The sequence below is a fragment of the Spea bombifrons genome, chromosome 11 (assembly GCF_027358695.1).
Source record: "Spea bombifrons isolate aSpeBom1 chromosome 11, aSpeBom1.2.pri, whole genome shotgun sequence".
NCBI lineage: Eukaryota > Metazoa > Chordata > Amphibia > Anura > Pelobatidae > Spea > Spea bombifrons.
In genome coordinates this window covers 21,044,294-21,067,305 of record NC_071097.1, presented here as the reverse complement: position 1 = coordinate 21,067,305, position 23,012 = coordinate 21,044,294, and the positions used below count along the sequence as shown (strand labels likewise).

At 38.4% G+C, this 23,012-nt stretch overlaps 2 protein-coding genes across 3 annotated transcripts in view; one reads left to right on the top strand and one right to left on the bottom strand.

Moving 5' to 3' along the window:
- STYK1 (serine/threonine/tyrosine kinase 1) overlaps positions 1-23,012 on the top strand; it is a 66,579-nt gene that overhangs the window by 36,539 nt on the left and 7,028 nt on the right. The gene's annotated exons all lie outside the window — the stretch shown is intronic.
- Positions 990-22,419, bottom strand: TMEM52B (transmembrane protein 52B). Of its 2 annotated transcripts, none has more exons than XM_053450261.1 (6): positions 22,307-22,419; positions 3,369-3,433; positions 2,540-2,583; positions 2,221-2,259; positions 1,631-1,800; positions 990-1,331 (listed from the first exon to the last, which is right to left on the bottom strand). In XM_053450261.1, exons 1-6 carry the CDS (start codon positions 22,335-22,337, stop codon positions 1,117-1,119), a joined length of 564 nt encoding a protein of 187 aa, XP_053306236.1. In that variant the 5' UTR covers positions 22,338-22,419; the 3' UTR covers positions 990-1,116. The 2 variants fall into 2 exon arrangements, with proteins under 2 accessions (XP_053306236.1, XP_053306237.1); XM_053450262.1 differs by lacking the exon at positions 22,307-22,419 and adding an exon at positions 4,466-4,535.

Below are 23,012 nucleotides of genomic sequence, written 5' to 3'. Positions count from 1 at the left end.
TTCTGTATTTTATTTCTATTGTTGACTATTTCGTTTAAATCATTATATACTATAAATTGAAAATATCAGGTCTTTGATCATATTTTCGATTCTAATAACATCTTGGAAACAATAATTGTTAGTTTACCTTTAACCATTCGCAACAGTGTGGCACCACCTTGTGGCATCTTTTCAAAGTGCAATATGAATTCCTTTTTTTCTTCTTTTTTACGATTTGGTATGACATAATCTTATTAACTACTCACAATATGTAAGTTCATGGTTTGCTGCCTTTCTAGATAGCCTGGGTGAAATGTTTATGTGGTTAATTGTATGACCCACTAGCAAATATTTTAGTGCTACTAACAGGACCGAGATGGCCATCCAGCACAGCACACAAATGCTAGTGGGCTGCTGGCCCTGAGCTCCCCATACACCAGAGCGGCATAATGGGTGTTGCAAAGTGTGGCCAGCGGCTGGATATACATAAAAACATAGTGTGCTGCCTCGCGTATCCATCCGTCAGCCTCACTTACTTCATCAGACGTCTGCTGGCCTTAAAGTGGCAGGGCCGCCTTGTGATAGCCAGTCTGGGCCTGGCTACTAATAAGCAGTGTGAAATTTATTATGATTATGTCTTGTGAGCATTTGCCAGAAAAGTAGGTCAGTTTTGCTAAAAGCTTAATGCAGTTATAGTTAATAGTTCCTTTACGACAAACCTGGGAACTCTCTCTCTCTTGTGAGGGGTAGGGCAAGCTAGATGCAAGGTGGCCATGTGAAGGCCGTGGTTAGCCCTGTGATTGGCAGAGCTAGCCCCAGATAGTATTAAATGTGTTAGGACTGGCAGGGGAATTGCATAAGGAGCAGGTGTGGCTAAATACTGCTCCCTTTTCTGGAGAAAGTGAAGAGTGACCCGGAGACCTGGGTGAGCAGCGCTTCACACGGAGACTCCGGGTCTAGCCCAAAGAGTTCCCAGGTATGCTTTACTGTGCATTGGTGGATTGAAGCTTTACACTTATATGCCCAAAATGCAGGTACGTATACTGCAGTCTTCTTCACAATAAACTCATGCATAACACTCTTATGTTTGTTCCTGGGGCCAATACCTCACACATGGGTCATGTAGTTTAAAGTCTCTTAGGGTAGAGGAATCTCAGTCCTCTCTTCAAGCACTGGGGTCAGATGACAGGCCTTATGGGTGCTCCGGGCAACAGTAAAGCGACTCATTTGTAAGGCTTCCTCATAACATGGTGGGGTCTCAGGAGCAACAGGAGAGAGTTGAGGTGGGGGGACATGAGAATGAGATACAGCAAATATCCTACGGGCAGCTGGGCCAAACACAGACTGCAGAGCTGAAATAGATGGACACAGATAGATTTAAAGCATAAAGTACATTGTTAAAGACAAAGATAGTGCTAATAATAAACAGAATGTTTCTACTTCATTTAGTCTCTAAACAAACCTTGGACTATTACATTTGCTGCAGGCTTATAGTTTTACAATTAGCCTCCAAAGTTCTTTAAAAATATTTTTTTTCTACAAACCTTGGCTGGTCTTATAGACATTGCTTAAAACAATCAACAAGTACAGAGATAGAAGAACTGTTTCTTGTGAATTGTCATAAGGGCATTTAGCAGCGTCTGTAACTTACAGGTCACAGTGCTTTGTATTGTGCTATCGTGGTCAATGGCGATGACTGTGACCTCACACGGACGCTCTCCTCTCCCCTCTGGACAATGCTGCTGTCTCAGGTAGAAGCAGCGCAGACAGGCGCAGGTGACTCCAAACATCAGCAGCAGAATCCCAGCAGTCACTACCAACCTGCAAAACAGGATGGATGTCTACAAAGCGGGATGTATAGAGAATATGCATCATTGGTTGGCAACAGCTCAGAGAAACGATCTATAATAGGGCCACAACAGTCCCAACAGTCAGTGCATGCAGGCACTTAACAATCGCTGCGGTATTGAAAGACGGCTTATATTCAAAGCTTATGGAGGGACAACATAATGGAGGCCAATAATACAGTATAAGTGTTTATAATACAGCTCAAATATGTGTAATTGCAAACAATTAGAATGCTAATAATACTACTGCTACTAATATAAAAATATATGTGGACTGCCTTCGATGCCCTATTTGCTATTCTATCAATTTCTTGGCTTTTTCAAATAAATGTCTACACTATATACTTGTAAAAAGCCCATTCTTCCGCACCAAATGTCAGGAGAGCACTCTTACCATATGTACCACTGGTTCACCCATTCTGACTTTGAACAGCTAGATGGAAAAAAAGAAATAATATTATCCCCTATATATGGATATAGTTAAAGCCAAAAATTAGTAGGATTAGAATGATTATATTGTAATTGTATTATCCAAAGTATTAAACAATATGCAAGAGTGAAATAAAATCACATCAGAAGATGGTCCCTTGGTCTGAGATGGCTACAGATAATTTAGAAGAGAAGATTTTCTGCCTATTGCAGGTAAGCCCCCAAATACTGTAACCACTTTTTAAATAAATAAATATTTCCTGCCGGAGAGTCTAGATACTCACTGCTTGGGATTTTCACAGTCTGATTCACATTTTCCCATACAAACCTGCAACACAATCACAATCATTGAAACATGCTGAACTTTGACCCTAGTTGCGCAATCACCATTGCATTAATACAGTTAATACGTTTATATTCTACATCTGACTTAGCCCAGACAAAGGTTGGCTGAGGGTCATGAGCTTTGTAGTGCAACCACAGCTGGTGAGGTATCTGTTGGATACCCTTGATATAAAGTTTCCCGTTTGCTGTGGGTCATGGGACTTTCAGCTTTCCAAAGGCTGCAGAGCTAACCTGCTGAAAACTACTACTATAAGCAAACTACAAACTAGATAAACATATGCTCAGATTTCTAATTACTATCTAACTGCTGCCATAATATTCATTAAAAAAAATAACCAATGACTTAAATTCTTATTTTTTCAAAGAAAGAAAGGACAGCGCACCTGTGCAATATCCACAAGCAGTAAATGTATACAATCAATAAATGAGCAGGTAGAATCGAGTCATTATATTGGACTGTTGCGCAATATGGAAAGTTTCAAAGAAACTTGCATCAGAGTGGCAAATACATTTGTCACAACATCATATAGTGGCTTATAAAACCATGCAGGTGTGCCTGCAATCATGTCTTTAGTTTTATACTGTGTTTCGCACAGAGTCTGTAACCCTGTAACATTTTGTGTCTTGTCATTGTGCCCTTATCATTAACCATCGTTATATTCATTTCCAATTGTAACATTATATCTGCTATTTTGGGTCTTGTTAATGTTATTATGCATTATGTAGATGCGTCATTGTGTCGCTGCCATTCATTATGTTCTACGTTACCAGATAAAGTCCAGTGACCACAGACAGAAAAATGTAGCTTCTCATGTTACTGCCCCAGGGTGAACCTGATAAGAATAGACAATATAAAAAAATGTTTACTACTGTAATTAAATACACACAGAGAAATACTATGAACATTAATACTTTTGCAAGACCTTTTTAGCTACCAAGCTTAGATTTGAGATACTGCTCTATTTTGACATTAAAAAACATTAAAGCCGCCTAAGCAAATTCTGTCAAATATTGATTTTATATAACCCCCCCATACAATAAACAAAGAAACATGATTATCCGCTAACACAAGAGGGTGTAAAGAGTTACAAAGCTAAAACATATTCTGAGCTGAATACATCTCTGGTATATACAAAAGAGAAAAACAATGTACTCAAGTGCAAACAAATATTGAATTTGTTATCTAGAGCCTCCAAAATATTTGGAACATGCTGAAAACACAGTAACACTTCCCATGCAGTGTTTAGAAACAAATTGTGTACGTTAGAGACCAAGGTCTAGTGCTGCACACAGCAAACCGTTGATATTGGTGGTACTTTCCCTATATTGGACCCTATAATTTTCAATCGTTCTTGATCAATTATATACTCAATCAGTGTTAATACATAAAAAAACCCCAAGAATAAAGCATATCCCATAGTGCATGAATTCAGTCCTCAAGTTGGCTAAAGTTACTTTCAGTGAATACCTTTGGTGACAATTGTCAGGTCTAGTGTCTGAGGTTTACATAGGCCAGCTTGAGTTTATCTACCTCATCACACAAATATGTTCACAAGTGACATGCGCCACGCTGAGATAGGGATAGATATAGTGTCAGGCAAGTGAACCAGAAAGTTGCAACAGGTACGTAGGTGAAATATATTACATGTGCATGGGCCACTTGTGGACAGATGCTGCCACTGGACAATCACATCATGTTTTAGTGGCCGTGCTATTATAATATAATGTATAGTTCTGAAAAGGGTAAGATTACAGCAGAATATTCTAAGAAACTAAGCCAAAATCAATTGCTGTCCATGAAAGTAAATAAATGATGGCCAGTATTAACAAGAATTATTTGAAATGTTAGTTTTCGGGTTCCTCACCTCACACGTCAGTCTAGTAGATCCTTGCTGTGTTTTTGAGAGAAATGTCCATGCTCATGGTGTTGTGAAAGTTGTGGCCAAAAGCAGAATAAAACTCCGACTCTCTTAAACTTTCCTTAATGTCCTAACTAGTTTCAAGGAGAGTAACAAGTGGGAGGGTTCAGAGTGTGGAGCTAGATATGATCTCCAGAAAATTTGGAATAGGAGCTAAATGTAACGTTCCGTTGAACCATGAAAAAAAAATGGCAGGGCAGCCCTTTTTTAACATTTTAACTTTAAAAATGTCCTAAGCGTTCTGGCCACTCTAGTGGACCAAGTGACAAAATATACTATTGATTGGCATTTCAACAAAACCTTTAAGCAGAGACGAGATTCCCCCAGTAAAATTACCCTTAGATGCTGAACGGAATCATTTTGCCCTAGTATACGACAAAAAAGAAATTGCTAAATATGTGAAATTAACTTTTTCCCTTCCAGAATGGCTGTAATCTGTCACTGTGGATGTCACAGATGGATTATTATTACTATGTACGTATATGGAACGCATGGAACATAAATGTGTGTTTGTCCAGCGGGTAAGGAGTTAACTAATTAAAAATACTCGGACTAGGGAGGTGGCAGTGTCCATGCAAAACAGCAAAGGGTAATATTTGTTCTGATGTTGCTTGGACATTATAATGTGTGTTCTGGATGTTCTTTAATGTAATTACCCACCCTAGGGCAGGAGGAAGTAAGGGGGGTTGCTATGGCTAGATAATAGGACTTCCAATTACAACTGTTAATATTAACAGCAAGCACATTAAGTGAAGCTATGTGGAACCACTGCAAATGAGAAAAGGGACGAAATGCAGCCCACAAAGGTCATACCTGGCCTGAGTGAAGGTCAATACTTTAACCCACTCACTGCCAGTGCAGAATGAAATCAGAGACCTTAGCATTGCAAACAAATTTGTTATTGCTATAAATGTATAAATCATTCTTCCTGATGTCCAAGTTTTTATGCACCCATGTGGATAGGTTTGGGGATATACTGTATGTTGAAATTAAAGAAATTAAAAATCATGATCTGAACCTGAAACAGATGATGAAACCCTGAAACATATAATTTGACAGCCGACCAGAACCATTTGGCCCATCTAGTCTATAATTTTTTTCTGATGCAATAATCAGACCTTAATCAGTCCTACGTAGTAATACTCAGGCCTTAGATTCAGGAAAGCTTTATGGCTATCCCACGCAAGTTTAAATTCCTTTGCTGTATTAGCCTTTACCACGTCTGATGATAGGCTGTTCCATTTATATATCACCCTCTTACATCTAAACCTCTGACCCTCTAGGTCTAGACTATGACCTCCTGATCTAAAGCTTCTCCTCCTTTGAAATGAGCTTCCCTCCCTTACTTTGTTAAATCCCTTTAAGTATTTAAGTGTTTGTAGTGCACCTCCTATCTTTCTTCTTTGGTCCAAGCTACACACTGAGATCCCTTAGGCTTTCATGATATGTTTTTATCCTGAATACCATTCACCATTTTGGTAGCTCCTTTCTGAACTCTATCCAAAATATCAATATCCTTCTGGAGATGGCAGAGATCCCATGTTTGGAAATTAGGCTTCAGGGAGATTTGTAGGTGAATGTAGATTCATTCCTACCTACACTCTCTTACACTCTTACACACTCTCTCAACACACTCTCTCACACTTTCTCTCAATGTCTTCCTACTTTCTCTGCTAACCCTTTCCGTGTCCCTGTCTCCTTTTCCGCAGCTCCGTTTCTTCTCTTGCCAGAACCACCTCCCTCTTCCTATTACTAATGCCTCTCTCCATTCAACCCAGCACCCTTTATTGCATTGCTTACATACCTTTAAATCCTCAGAAATAATTATTCCAAAGTGCCTCTCTTCTGTTGTCACCGACAAAACATTGTCTGTTATGCTATATTCTGCCTTCTGATTTTTATGTCGCATTCTTATACATTTATCAACATGAAACTGCAGATACCACACTCTCCACCATTCTCCAATTTTCTTAAATCACTTGCCATTCTTCTAAGTTACTTAAATCACTTGCCATTTGGTAATACAATGGTGTCTGCATTCTTTATGTGTTCAGAGGGACATACAGGCTTGATATTGTTTTCAAAAGTAAAGGAGGTTGTGTTCAGGACTGGACCCTTTAATTACCTGTCCGTGTTATTGGCACTTTAGTCCACTGAACAGACTAGCATACCAGATCATGGAAGGGGGTGGGGGTGCCAAGCTGTTCTGCAGAGCGCTTGATGTCACCATAAACAACATGAATGTCAAATAAGGCCATATTTGAGTATGTCAGCGGGTACACACCTGTGCCAGAGGGGCTGACAATAGCAACCAGGCGTCCACCAAATGAGCAAATAATTAGGTGACGGTTACATACCAGACCCATCTATACAGAGTGTTTTCCTAGAGCGAACCAGTGGCAAGTCAGGATTATGAAAACAAAGAAAGTGTTTGGGGTGAGATCTCTAAAATGCAAACCGTAAGCCATGGGGCAATGTGCTAAAGACAGGCCAGAAAGACGTCTACTAGCGAGGGAAGCTGAATGTTGGCTACATACTTCACTGAAGATGACTGAAGTTGACTGGAGAGAATAAGTGATCTTTTCTATTGTATGCATCAACATAGAAAATACCTTCTTTAGGTGTTCATGTTAACTCTGACTTTACTCTGGGGGTTTATTCACTGTTAGTTTGAATAAATATTTTTTTCATACTTTCAATACTTGGAAATATTTATTTTTCTAGTCAATGAAATGGAATCTGTCTATGCAAATGGAACAGATTGTGTTTCCCATGGTAGATTTTACTATGAAATGTTTGATATGCTGTGGAAAAAATAACTCATTTGATAATGAAAACCCCAGGATGTGGGCTACAATATACACAAAATGCACGATGCTGAAGAAAAATAATTTTATTGCGTACCTGCAGTGGAAGTCATATAGTGGGCAATATAGTGGGAATAATACAAAACCTCAAAGAGGTAATTTCCAAACCAAATTTGTAAAGTAACCAAAACTAAATAATTTCCTTCAGAGCTCCCACAATCCCTAGTAAATGAATCCAATTGAGACAATATAAGACAGTTTAGGCCTACATAAGAAGGAGTTATTCTCCATAATCATGCCAATGAAACAAACTCTGGTGTACCTACTTCTGATGGTTGCAACTCCCACTAGGACCATTTTGACACTTTTCAAGCAAACATTATGCAATTTTAATATGCATCTCTTGCCCAGAAAATGGCCAATCACAGAATAAAACCCATTTTATGTTCAGCAATACCTCTTAAAAAAAGTCAATTGCCTCCCCCAATTCAATTACTTTTTTTTATACTGCTCCCTTACCAGGTAGCAATGTACAATGTAAAGATCCACTTTGGGGTCTCTATTACCACTGGTGACATTACAGTAGGGTTCCAATACACAACAATTCACGTGACTCTGCTGTGTTCCTGCTTCCCCTAGGCGGAACAAGAGAAGCTGGCTTTTGCTTTGTATTAAAGACAAAAATTGCCCCTCGGCCCAACCTTTCAGCAGAAGGAAAAACACTCCCTGCCAATTCCCTATTGCAGGAAGAAATCATGTTTGGGAGAAAAACTCTTTTAGGCACTTTAAAGAATAAACTCATCATATCTTTGCTGAAAAGCTGCATGAACCGACTGATAAATTGCAGCTTTTCATGTACTTAAATTTTTAAAGGCAAGTTATCAACATCACTAAAAATGAATATCCCGTGGGCTCATATTTGTTATTATTTAATATTTATTGCATATATTAATAAAAGGTACAAGAAAATGTACCCGTTTGCTTTAGAGAATTCATTCATTCAATTGTCTATCAAACTGAATATGCATAGTATATGAATGCTTGAATATCCTTTATATTTGCATGCCCTGTGACCATTTATTAATATTAATGAGTTTCTAAGAAAATGAGTGTTGGTTTAGATTTGTGCACAGAACAGATCATCCCAAAATACAGTGAAGACTGAAAACAGAATTGGAGGACAATAACTGAATCCAATAGTACACAAAAACAAAAGATAGAAGAATAAAGAAAAGCAACTAAAGGAGACTTAAGTCAATTAGAATTTTTACTGGGCATCTACTAGGTACTGAAAATGAACAACGATGATGCAAACACGCTGTCTTTAACTTTATCCTTCGTCATTCTGCTGTTAGAGACAATCATTGGCTGTTTTGTGAATGGTCTCATGTCAGTCAGTAATTTAATGGACCTTGTAGCCCATGGAAGCCTGAATTCTTCCGACTCCATCATGATGTGCCTTGGCCTATCACGCTTTTTCTTCCAGTGGCTTGTCTTGTCATCATATGCCTGCTTGTATTTCTTTCCCAAGGTTGCCATATCAGATAATGTGATCCAATATACGCGATCCTGCTGGCTCTTCTTCAGCACTCTTAGCTTGTGGTGTGTCACTTGGCTGTGTGTGTTCTACTGTGTCCGGATAGCCAACATCCAAAGTTACCTATTTTGCCTTCTGAAAAAACATTTTGATCGACTGGTTCCGTGGTTTTTAATCGCCAGTGTTTCAATATCAATAGTTTGCAGCACCCCTTCTGTGTACAGTGCTATGAACACTTTCAACTTCACCAAGATGGCAAATGAGAACAATTCAAGACCATTGTTTATGGACAGCCAGAGCTTTGTTTCCTTTACTATAATTTCTGGTTTGGCGTCTGCATTTCAATTTATAATCATTTGCATTGCAACATGGTTGGTAGTGTACTCCCTTTTGAAACACACAAGGAAGGTGAAAGTACAAGAAAGGACAGGCTTCAGGGAACCATCACTTAAAGCCCATTACGATGCAGTGAAGACAATGGGTGTATTTTTCATCTTTTACTTTTTGTACTTTTTGGCCTTTCATCTATATATCTCAAATGTACAAGGTTATGTTCAAGGCCTCTTTTGTGTAATAATGATTGGAGCCTATCCATCTATCCATTCTGTGCTCCTGGTCGCTGGCAACAACAAGCTTCGTCAAATTATCCATAACACTCTGCAGAAAGTTGGATGCTATTCTTTGAGAGTGGCTCAATGAGAGACATTTACCAGATCTCTACAGTAGAAATCTACTCTGAAACGTTTACCAGATCTCTACAGTAGAAATCTACTCTGAAATGTTTACCAGATCTCTACAGTAGAGATCTCTAAAGCCTGATTAGAAATTATAATAGTTTACTCGCGTATGTGATTGATTTCACTCTATTTAAAGCAGTTTCCAAAACCAACTTCCCCAATAACACAAAAACCTAGTTGTATTTCATGACATCAAGACATTAGAATGTTTGTGCAACTGTGTAGTATATTTAGGTGAGTTTTTGGGCAGTAGGTCACAGGTTCATGTTCCTTCTCATAGAATCTCTACTATCTCTAGGGTCCATCACCACTAGGTGACAGATCTCAGCCTTCATAAGATAAAATAGGCTCTTACATTTAAACCTAATAGCTTTAAAAACATTTACGCACAAAATGCACAAGCTACATGTTGCTTAATTTATTTTGTGAAAATTTCCCTTCGATAATATGACAAATAACTGTTTATCTATCTATAGCTCCTATTTTAGAAGTTTGTGGTTCCCTCCACAATGGAACACTACACCAAACTGCTCTAATGGCTAAGCGTGACGAGAAGTTTAGATCTTATATTACTTAATAGAGCATTAACTTTTAAATGTACGTATAACTGTTATGAAAGAAGAGAAAGGAAGAGAAATGTGATAGCAAAATTTTCATACATAACCAAATTACAGGATGGAAGTTTATTTTAAAGACGTATAAACAATAGAACAAGAAGTCATCCTCTAAAACTGGAGGGTTAAATGTAATGGAAGGAAGTGTTACTTTATCGAGAAGGTAGTAGATACATGGCACATCCTCTCATCAGACTTTCTATAGGCTAGTAGAGTGAGGGAATTAAAACATACAGTGCCCTTCACTAACATTTGCACCCTTGGTAAATCTTTATTGTTAAATCCTTATATCTTTTCTTAAAAAATATACGATTTCATGGATATTAATTTAACAATTGCAAACATAACACAGGTTTATAATAAAATGTGAAATATATGTATGTCACAATTATTGGCACTATTAATTGAAAAAGTATATTCCCATTGACATTTTAAATTTTTTAGTGGACATGGGTGACAAGGAACAGAAAATTGATCAACCATGACTTCCTGTTTCACAGGGGTGGAAATATTAGGTAACACATAGGCCAAATTCCCTTAGTCATTCATCACAATGGGTAAGACCAAGGAATATAGCTGTGATGTGCGGCGAAAGGCTGTTGAGCTTCACAAAATGGGAAGTAGCAAAAACATTGAAAATTTCTACCATCAGGACAATAATTAAGAAGTTCCAGTTAACTGGAAATGTTATGAATCAACCTGGAAGAGGATGTTTGTCTATATTGCCTCAAAGCACTGTGAAGGGGCATAGTTTGAGTGGCCAAAAGAAGTTGGGGTCATGCAAAACTGCAGTTCATAGTCACCAACATCAACACAATGCATTTCTGTCATCCAAAAACAAACTCAACCATCTTCAGTTTGCTAGACTTTATTGCCAGAGGACCTGGACATTTTGTTAGGATACATGGCATCATGGACTCCATCTATCTGGAGGGACTCTGTTTAGAGGAATGGTCTCAGATCCCCTGCCATGTATTCTCCAACCTCATCAGGCATTATAGGAGAAGACTCCGAGCTGTTATCTTGGCAAAAGGAGGTAGCACAAAGTATTGACTAAAAGGCTGTCAGCGGGACGTCCTACATGCATCCCGCAGGGGGGTCTCCCTGTAACTGGAGCCAGAAAGCTTCCAGGTATGCTTAAGGGCCATCAGGCTGAAAGTGGCAGAGTCAAGCAACTTCAAAGTACATAATGGGAATTTAACACAGCATAATTAACTGTACTAAAATACAGAATTGCTTATTTAATATACAAGATTTACTAATACAAAACTCTCTGAAAAGTCCATGACACCAAATGGACAATAATACTTAGCCTAATTTGTTTGCATCCATATAAAACAATCATAACTAACTTTCCTTACACTTTCCATACCAGTTTTGATTCATTTTTCACTGAAACTGAATCTGTCAATGCAAATTAAACAGATTGTGTTACCCTGGGCAGATTTTACTATCAAATATTTGATAAGCTTCAGAAAGAATAATTTCTGTGATAATCCGCATGATGCAGCAGGATAGTGATTTGCTGCATACCCGCAATGGGAGTCAAATATATACACTCAATGGCCACTTTATTAGGTACACCGTGCTAGTACCGGGTTGGTCCCCCATTTTGCCTTTAGAACTGCCTTCATTCTTCATGGCATACTTTCTACAAGATGCTTATGGACATGGTGGCATCACGCAGTTGCTGCAGATTTGTCGGCTGCACATCCATGATGCAAATATTTCATTCCACCACATCCCAAAGGTGCTCTATTGGATTGAGATCTGGTGACTCTGGAGGCCATTGGAGTGCAGTGAACTCATTGTCATGTTCAAGAAAGCAGTTTGAGAACATGGTGCATTATCCTGCTGGAAGTAAAATTGTTAAATGGGGGCATAAGGCATTTTTGTAGGCAGAGTGCTCTCTGAACCCCCTTAATGCCACTCTGCCTCCAGAAATGCCTTTTAACCCTCTATACGCCACTCTGCCTCCAGAAATGCCTTATACCTCCTTATATGCCACTCTGCCCCGTAAGATACATTTTAACCCCTAAATGCCAGAGTGGCATATAGGGGTATAAGGCATTTCTGGAGGCAGAGTGGCACATAGGGGGTCAAAAGGCATATCATGGGGCACAGTGGCATATAGAGGGTTAAAAGGCATATCATGGGGCACAGTGGCATTTAGAGGGTTAAAAGGCATATCATGGGGCACAGTGGTATATAGGGGGTATAAGGCATTTCTGGGGCAGAGTGGCAAGCCTGGGGGCAGATGCGCATAACTGGGGGGGGGGCAGGTTGGAAAAGAAGCAAATAAAAACTAAGTATTTTTCTCGATCATAGCTTTTACTAAGAAAAAAATAGTTCACATAGTTTACATGAATTAACATTTACTGGTAATGTTCAGGCTTTTTCTTTTTTTCATAAATTAATATTCAGATTTTGGGGGGTTGTCTTATAATCGAGCAAATACGGTATATATATATATAGATATATATCTATATATATATATATATAGATATATATCTATATATATATAGATATAGATATATATATACAAAGTTTGAAAAGTGCCCTTCACAATAGAACAACCAATGGAATGTTCATATTTATCAGACAATTCAATTAGTTACTATATGGATAAAGACACTTTGTTAAGCATCAGCATCACATTTAATGTGTTGGAGCCATTTCTATAGTTTGCTATAGTTATTGTTAGATGACAATAACATATAGCTGTAACTATATAGCACTAAATAACTATGCTAAATACTCCAACACCCCTTAGTAAGCTTATCCAGTTGATGTGGCTGTACATGCATATAGATTGCACACACAGCCCATGTTGGTACAGTACAAAATACAACACAGTTTAGTTCTGGAATAGCCAGGAGCGTCTTCCAGCTTTGCTCTGACCTGGGTTGCCCGGAACATTTTACTTTTATGCCTTAACCTCTCCATGTTACACCAACCTTGCTTGAAGAATTTGGATCTTCTGGGGGCAATTGCCTTTTTGCCCCATGGCTGATTGAGGAGTTAAAGGGGAAAAAAATCACCACATTATTTAGGGTCTGTTTAACTCTTCAAGCAACAGAAGGAGAAAATCCCCTCTTGTGTGAATAACTCCCAATGTGGTGGTGGTGCTTGTGAGAAATTGTTTCCACTCATACAATTTAAAGTTTCATGAATAAACGCATTATATCGCTTACAAAAAAAGGCATATGTACACCCGTAAACTGCAGTTTTTACATACGTTAGTTTTTATTATATAGACAAATTATCAGCTTCACTAAAAATAAAGATCCCATGGGCTCATACTTTAACAGTTTGTCTGCTATAGTTCATTAAGAACACAAGGTTAGTCATAGAAAATTTTACTAGTTGTACTATGACACATAGAGGGTTCATTATACATAGAATATCAGTGCTTAAGTATTCTTTATATTTGCATGCCCTGTGACCATATATTAATATTAATGAGTATTTGAGAAAATGTGTGTTGGCTGGGATTGGAGGAGAACAGAATTGGAGGAACAGAGCTGATGCTGACTTTACTCAAGAGAAATAAATAAAAATAGACAAAAGGGAAGCAACGGGAGGAAGCAAAGAAGAAAGAAAAGAAACCCAACAGAAAAGTAATAATGATATTATTGCTAAGTATAATCTTGATTTTACTGTTAGAGACAATCATTGGAAGTTTTGCAAATGGTTTCATGTCAGCTGTTAATTTAATGGACCTTGTAGCCCATGGAAGCCTGAGTTCCTCCGACTCCATCATGATGTGCCTTGGCTTATCACGCTTTTTCTTCCAGTGGCTTGTCTTATTGGTGTTTGCCTGCATTTTGTTCTTCCCCAGCTTTTTCATAACCAATATTTTAACTTTCCAATGCTGCTGGCTCTTCTTCAGTAGCATTAGCTTGTGGTGTGACACTTGGCTGTGTGTGTACTACTGTGTCCGGATAGTCAACATCCAACTTTCCATATTTATCCTTTTGAAAAAACATTTTGATCGGCTGGTTCCTTGGTTCCTTACTGCCAGTGTTGCAATTTCAATCGCTTGCAGCACTCCTTATGGGTACAGTGCTGTGAGCGCTTTCAACTTCACCATGAAGGCTAGTGACAATGTTTCAGGACAATTCCTTATGGAGAGGCAGAAAATTGTTTCTGCTTTAAGTATATTCTCTTTTGTGGGTTCTGTACTTCAGTTTTTAATTTTCTGCATTGCAACATGGTTGGTAGTATACTCCCTTTTGAAACACACAAGGAAGGTGAAAGTACAAGAAAGGACAGGCTTCAGGGAACCATCACTAAAAGCTCATTACGATGCAATTCAGACATTGGGTATATTTTTCACCTTTTACTTATTTTACATTGTGTCCTTTAATCTATATATGTTAGAGATCTTTGATAGTAATGTAATAGAATTCCTTTTGGTAATGATTATTGGAGCCTACCCATCTATCCATTCTGTGCTCCTGGTTATTGGAAACAAGAAACTCCGGCAAATCATCCAGGACTCTCTGCAGAAAGTTAGATGCTACTCTTCAGGACAGAAGCTGTCTAAAACATTTACCAGATCTGTAATTTCATATAAAGCCTGAATTGTACAGGTTTACTCCCTTAGTAATTCAGTTTACTCTTTTTAAATTTGTAACAAAAGAAAGACATTAAAACATGTATCGTCAGTTTTGGGCAGTAGGTCACAGATTCAGGTTTCTCATCTTAGGATATCTACAGCCCCCAGGGTCCAGATAACCACTAGGTTATTTTGGTCACAAATCTCAGCCTTCATAAGATAAAACATCGAAACCAACTAGCTTTAAAAACTGTTACACACAACATGCACAACCTTTAGGGTTTTGTAATTTAATTATGCTAACTGATGTAATTTTTATGATTTCCCATCAATATTATACAACAAATATTGTTTTAACATCTAGCAACCTCTATTTTTGTTGCTCCCTCCACAGTAAAACACTACAACAAACCGTACCTAACAATGAATAAGTCTAAGCAATTAAAATATTTTTGGGAAAATAATGTGCTTCTATCCTTTATGTAGTTATATAATTAATGCTCCAACGAATATACATTTAGAAGAATCTCTTGTAACTTAAAACATTTCAAAGTGATAAGGACATATAGTAGGTTAGTGGTATAGCAGACAAGTATGTTTTGGAAAATAAAATATTTAAGAGAATAAATGTTCTGGAAAGTTTAAGTATTGTGCCTTTTCAATTCATGTTTTAATTTTTTTGTAGTTAAAGGACCCCAATAAAAATTGCAAAAACAGCTTTAAAAAATGTGTCAATCTCTATTTGATTCTGTAAAAACCTGGGAATAGTGTTACTGGAATAGGTGGTGTGTGATAAAAAAATTTATACATTGAACGAAAGGACAGGATGAAAGTTTATTTTAAATGATATCATAAGATGGCATAGAGATCAAACTAGAGGCTTGAAGGAAGTTTTAAGTTACTAAGATAAATTGAGCAGTCTCCCATCAGAAGTTGTACAGGCTAATAGAGTGAGGGCACTTAAAAATGCATGAAATCGGCATATGGGAGTTATACATCAGGAAAAATCAGCAGAATAGATGGGTCTAATGGTTCTTATCTGGCATCAAAATCATCCCAAGATATAATATTATACGGTAGCTACAACTGTAAGTCATGTTAGGCAGACTCTGATGACACTACCATATAAACAGAATAAGCGGCTAACTAAGGCCCACAGGAAGGCTCTGGCACTTATATGCCGTATTGGCTCGGATATAGGCCGCCCCCGTATATATAGGCCGCACCCTAAAAGTTGGGTACTTTTTTAAAGAAAAGGTTTTTTTTAATAGACATGCTGTCACTCTGTTCCCCCCCCCGAGATATGCTGCCACTCTGTCCCCCCCCGAGATATGCTGCCACTGTCCTCCCCCCCGAGATATGCTGCCACTGTCCTCCCCCCCGAGAAATGCTGCCACTGTCCTCCCCCCGAGATATGCTGCCACTGTCCTCCCCCCAAGATATGCTGCCACTGTCCTCCCCCCGAGATATGCTGCCACTGTCCTCCTCCTCCCCCCCGAGATATGCTGCCACTCTGCCCCCCGACTTACCAGAGCAGACTTCCGGGTGTCTTGTGGGGCCGGCGGGGGACATCTACGCAATACGCGTATACAACCTCCGGTGCCGGCACTCAGGGGATGTGCCGGCACCGGAAGTTGTATACGCGTATTGCGTAGATGTCCCCCGCCGGCCCCGCAAGACACCCGGGAGTCTGCTCTGGTAAGTCTTGGGGGCAGAGGTAAAACGCATCGTGCGGACGTTCACCGTCTGCACGAAGTGCTTTAACAATCTCCCTTGCCGGGACTCTCCCCGTGGGAATTCCCGGCAAGGGAGATTGTTAAAGCACATCGTGCAGTCATGCCGGCAGCGGAGGCTGTTTACCCGCATCGCTGCTGCCGGTAACGTCTGCACGATGCGCTTAGACAACCTCCCGTGCCGGCCCTCTCCCCGTGGGAAGTGCTGGCAGGGGAGGCTGTCTGAGCGTATCAGAGAGTAGGATGCAGGTCCCCTGCACCGCTGCGGGGGATCTGTATCCTAAACCTGCTGCCTGCCCGGCGCCCGGAACTGCATGTCCCGGGCAACGGGCGCTAGACCCCGAATATAGGCCGCACCCCCACTTTAAAGACTTAAAGTGGGGAAAAAAGTGCGACCTATATTCGAGCCAATACGCTATATGTTGCACTTTCGGCATTCAAACTTGAAAATGTTCTAGGTTTGACCCGGAGTTTCTGGGTAAAGTGCTGTCCCCTGGATTCTGGTTTAGTTTCTTCAATGTTCAAGACGGGAAGTGTTGTTCCATGCCTGCTATCTGCTCAGGTTCCACCTAAGGCTAAAGCCCCACCACATGTACAGCTAGCCCACCCCATGGGCAAAGCCATGCTGTCAGAAGCAGGGATTTCCAGGTAGGCCACCAAGGGAAGATCCCAGGTATGTCTGTACTGTTGTTTTTTTTCTAGATATGGAACCATTTGAATGTTTTTTGGTCCCCCAAAACCTATAGCAACCCCTGCAAACACAATATGAACTCTCAACAAATGACTTTAAGCTTATGCTTGTTGTAACATGATTGTTTTATATGTAAGACTTGGTCAGATGAGTTAATCTCTGTTTCTGTACTAATCAACTGAAGCAGCAATGACATTGTTGGCTTTACCCATGGCATTCTCTTAATGATATAAGCTATATTTAACTTAGAAATGTAATTGTCTGAGACTACTTCGCATGTTTATTTGCATCCAATGGAGTCTCCTCTAATGACATGAGCCACCAGACTGAAAGGGGCAGAGCCAGGGCCGGCCTTAGGGGTGCGCCATGGCAACAGGGGCGCCGTCCGGGGCTTAAATTATAACATCGTTTGTTTTTTTTGTAACTTTATTTAACATCCTCCATGTTAAATAAAGTTTTTAAAAGTTAAACAAAAACAAAAACGGTGTTTTCATTTAAGTCCCGGGCAGGGGCGCCGAGCGGTTGCTCATGAAGTTTTCAGCAACCACTCGGCGCCCCTCACTCCCCGTGACTCCGTCGCGGTGCCGGCGTTTCGTGCTGAGCGCCAGAATTATTCTGGCGCTCAGCTGTGAAGCGTGCACCGTGGCAGAGCGGGAAGACGGACGCCTCCCGCTCCCACCGCAGGACTCCAGCAACAAGGAAAGTAAGGATAGGGGGTAGATATAGTGATAAGGGGCAGGGGGGGGGTAGATAGTGATAAGGGGCAGGGGGGGCAGTGAGAAGGGGCAGAGGTGGGAAGGCAGTGAGAAGGGGCTGAGGGGGGAAGGCAGTGAGAAGGGGCTGAGGGGGGGAGGCTGTGAGAAGGGGCAGAGGGGGGCCAGTGAGAAGGGGCAGAGGGGGGAGATTTTTTTCCTTTCTTTTTTGGGGGATGGGGGGCGCCAGAGGAGTAGTCAGCACAGGGCGCCAGAACACTTAAGGCCGGCTCTGGGCAGAGCAACTTCAAAGTGGAGCGAAGGAGACTTAACACGTAGCATAATAAGCTATACTAAAATACAAAATACATATATTTAATATATGGAGGTTTCTAACACAAGACCCACTGAGGAGATCATGTCTCCAGATAGACATCAATCGTCAACTTTTGTTTGCATCCATGTAAAACCGGAATAACTAATTTCCCTTATAGTTTAAATACAAGCTTGGAAATGTTCTATTTTTCTAGTCACTGAAATTGAATCTGCCAATGCAAATTGAACAGATAGCGTTACCATGAACAGATTTCATTATCAAATATCTGATAAACTGCAGTGAGAATAAGTCATTTGATAATCAAAACCTCAGGAAGTTTGAGCCCATACACAAAAATCCATGATTCGGCAGAATAATGATTTTATTGCATACCTGCATACCTGATTTTATTGCATGACTTGTGTCTTTGCAACATAACAACATATGGATTATTGTGGATTATTAAATAATTTAATTGGTTGCTATGGTGATAAGAACAGTTTGTAAACTTAACATCAGTACCACATTAAATGTGATGGAGCAATTTTTGTACTTTTGCTATAGTTATAGTTAGTTGAGAAAAAACATCCACACAGTTTGTCCATCAGCTAGGGAAACCTGTATATATATTTTAGGACAAGTTAAGCTATTTATAGAGCAAATTGTTTACTACAGAGCTTTAAATAGTGGTATACAGAACAGATCATTTCCCCCCATAAATACTAAACCTCAATCATTTTCTTAAAAGCTCCTACATCCCCTAAGTAAATATATCCAATTGATGAGGTTGCACATACATACAGATTTTACATGCAACCCATGTAGGTGATTAGAAAAAGTTAAATTCCATAATTGTGCTAAAGAAACTCTAGATAAAAAGACACATGTTGAGATGTATGCCAACCTTTTTGCACCTCTGGTGCCACTGCCTTTAATGACTACAACTTCCAGCACCCTTGTCTTCATTCATCCTGAGGGTAAGGGGGAAATGTATAATCCTGATACATAGAAGATGAATGCTTTGAATATTTTTTATATTTGCATACCATGTGACCATTTATTAATATTAATAAGTATCTGAGAAAATGGGTGTTGGTTTTGTGGATTTGTGCACAGAACAGATCATCCCAAAATAGAGTAAAGACTGAATTGGAGGAACAGAACAGATAAAAGCACACAAGAGAAAAGGAAATAAAAACAGACCCAAGGGGGATGAAAGAGACAAAACAAAAAACAAAAGAAGAAAGGAAAGAAAGCCAATAGAAAGAGACTAAAGTGAGGTTTCTTCTTGAGATTCAAAATGGACCATAACGATGACGAGAATACAATATCTAATAGTATAGCCTTCATCATTCTACTGTTAGAGACAATAATTGGAAGTTTTGTGAATGGCCTCATGTCAGTTGGTAATTTGATGGACCTTGTAGCCCATGGAAGCCTGAATTCTTCTGACTCTATCATGATGTGCCTTGGCCTATCACGCTTTTTCTTCCAGTGGCTTGTCTTATCAATGTATGCCTACATTTTTTTCTACACCAGCTCTGCCTTATCAGATGAAATAATCAAAAATTTCCAATACTGCTGGCTCTTCTTCAGTAGCATTAGCTTGTGGTGTGTCACTTGGCTGTGTGTGTACTACTGTGTCCGGATAGTCAACATCCAACTTTCCATATTTATCCTTTTGAAAAAACATTTTGATCGACTGGTTCCTTGGTTCCTAATCACCAGCGTTGCAATTTCAATCGCTTGCAGCACCCCTTCTGTGTACAATGTTGTGGGCACTTTCAACTTTACCATGATGGCTAGGGGTAACGAATCAAGATCATTCTTTATGGACAGGCAGGACTATGCTGTTTTTAGTATACTTTCTGTTTTGGGGTCTGTACTTCAGTTTTTCATTTTCTGCATTGCAACATGGTTGGTAGTGTACTCCCTTTTGAAACACACAAGGAAGGTGAAGGTACAAGAAAGGACAGGCTTCAGGGAACCATCACTAAAAGCTCATTACGATGCAATTCAGACATTGGGTATATTTTTCATCTTTTACTTATTTTACATTATTGCTTTCAATGTGTATATGTCAGATTCATATAGTCCTGTACAGGAATTCGTTTGTGTAACAATAATTGGAGCCTACCCATCAATCCATTCTGTGCTCCTGGTCGCTGGTAACAAGAAACTCCGGCAAATCATCCAAAACTCTCTGCAGAAGGTTGGATGCTATTCTTTGAAAGTGGCCCTAACAGAGACAGAAACTGTCTGAAACATTTACCAGACCTCTACAGTAGTTTTCTGATTTAATGTAAAGCTTGATTAGGAATTATGCAAGATTACTTACTTATGTGATTGATTTACCAGATCTCTACAGTAGCTTTCTAATTTAATATGAAGCTTGATAAGGAATTGTGCACGTTAACTGCCTCATGAGTTGGTTTTACTGTTTAAAGCAATTTTCATAACCAACTCAAAACCTATACTTTGTGTTATATCAAATGCTTTAATTATGCTAAATGTTGTAATCGTTATGATTTCTCTTCAATATTAAAATATGACAAAGCATTGTTGTGCATCTAATAGCCCCATTTCTAAATATCTTGGTTCCCTCCACAATGAAACAACATAGCAAAAAGTTCTAATTTGGAATATTGTTGTATTTAAATTGGAATATTGATGTTTGTAGGTAATCCTACTTAATAATTAGTCTACTTTATAATAACTCTAAGGAACTACAATATTTTTGGAAAATAATGTGCTTCTATTCTTTATATAATTAATCTAATTAATCTCCCACCAAAACGAATATACTTTCACAAAGATAGCGCTTTGTTTTTCATATGTAATTATTCTATGTAAAGTTTTAAATGTGAAATAGTATATGTGTATATATATATATATATATATATATATATATATATATATATATATATATATATATATGTTATCCCCATCTTTATACCTATCTTTATACCCATACTACAGTATGTTTGTTCAAATATTTAAGAATCTGTTAAATTTAGGGGTGATGTAAAGAATGCTAATGATAACAATTTCAAAATGATAAAGAGATATAGCAGCATATTAGAGAAGTATATTTTAGAAAATAAAATAGGTAAGAAAATAAATGATCTAGAAGTGATAAAATTGTGCATAATATCACATTGTATAACATGTTTGGATATTATGTACAACTGTAAAATAGTTTTAAAAATTAAGAAAAAAGGTATAGTAAAAGTGCTCAAATAACCCTAAGATCACCCTTCTCCCCGTTAAATTAAAATAAACAACACAGATAATGAATATAGGGTGAGCCACACCAAATAAAGTGAATACAACACGAAAAAAATATAGAATACTAATGTAATAATGCTAAAAAATAACTAGAAAGTGATTAAATTGTGCATAATGTAACATTGTATACAATGCTTGGATATTATATGCAACTATGATTGAAAATACGTAAAAAAAAATTTAAAAAAAAAATTAACAAATAGACAGCTACCGTATTTTCTGCATTTTTTATTCATTTGTTAACATTTTAATTAATTGTGGTTAAAGAAACATGATATTGCTGTGTTTATATATTTTAATTTGCTTTGGTTTTTTACCCAGGTTTGTTTAAAAAAAAGAGATACAAACACGTGATATGTAGCACAATGCACTTTAATGTATGGTATCCATTGCTGGATTATATGCCAGTAATGAAATGTCACAATATCATAAAATCATGGCAGATTTTCAGATGCCAAGGTCATGGGTAACCTGGTTATATCCAAAGCTGAGCAACACCCCAAAAATTGTGTAAGACATAACCACTGGGTATCATTATAATAACCACTGGGTAACATTATTATATATGTGTGTATATCTATATATATATATATATATATATATATATATATATATATATATATATATATATATATATATATATACACTATTGTAAAGTTATAAATAAAAGACTTCTGTGCAGACTCACATTTCACCCCAGATACAGTGAGAGACATTGATGAAAAATAACATTACGTTATTAATGATAGTATTCCATCTATGCACTCAATAATCCTCACTCAACGTTAGACTCCAATTCTCCAAACAGTACCTCGATTTTCTTTGGTCAGTACAGATGACATCGGTTGATAGCAGTGTTCTCATGATAATCATTTTTCAGCCTCCAACCACATCTCCATGTTGAAGAGATTCAGTGTTCTCTTACTGCTACTCATTGTAAAATGTGTACTTCTCTGTATTTTACCACATCGTTTGCAGGTGAACATTTCTTTACTACCATATAAAAATTCTTGGAAAGGACAAGAATTTTTATAGGCAAAGGTCAGACAGAAAGCTGACGGTGAGGGTGGTGTTGATTTTCCATGTGTGATAGCTACATGCACGTTTAATGCCATCAGTTTTTTTTAGTTAAAACGTGTGGGTCACTTTAAGCATGTTAGCCCCATATATTTTATCTCGTGGTTGAGCTCTTGTGCCCACACGCAGCCCTCATACATACCTGAGTCACTCACTCATTTTTATCACATTATTTTTATTTAAATCACAGAAAACAAAAATGTTAAAAGGCCCAAATTAGTTACAGAGATTAGACATAATGGAATCAAAACATTCGTTACTGCAAAAATGCTTAGATGAAAAAGTTCCAGTACTGCCAGTGTGTATGTAAAAGGTTCTCCCTTAAGGAGACAGGGAATTATCCCCTGTAGAGCAGAATGAAATAAGGCCTTACAATTAAATTGGGTTTCACAGACTCTGAAAATCCCAACCACCATCCAAGTTTCTGCGACTATACCTTT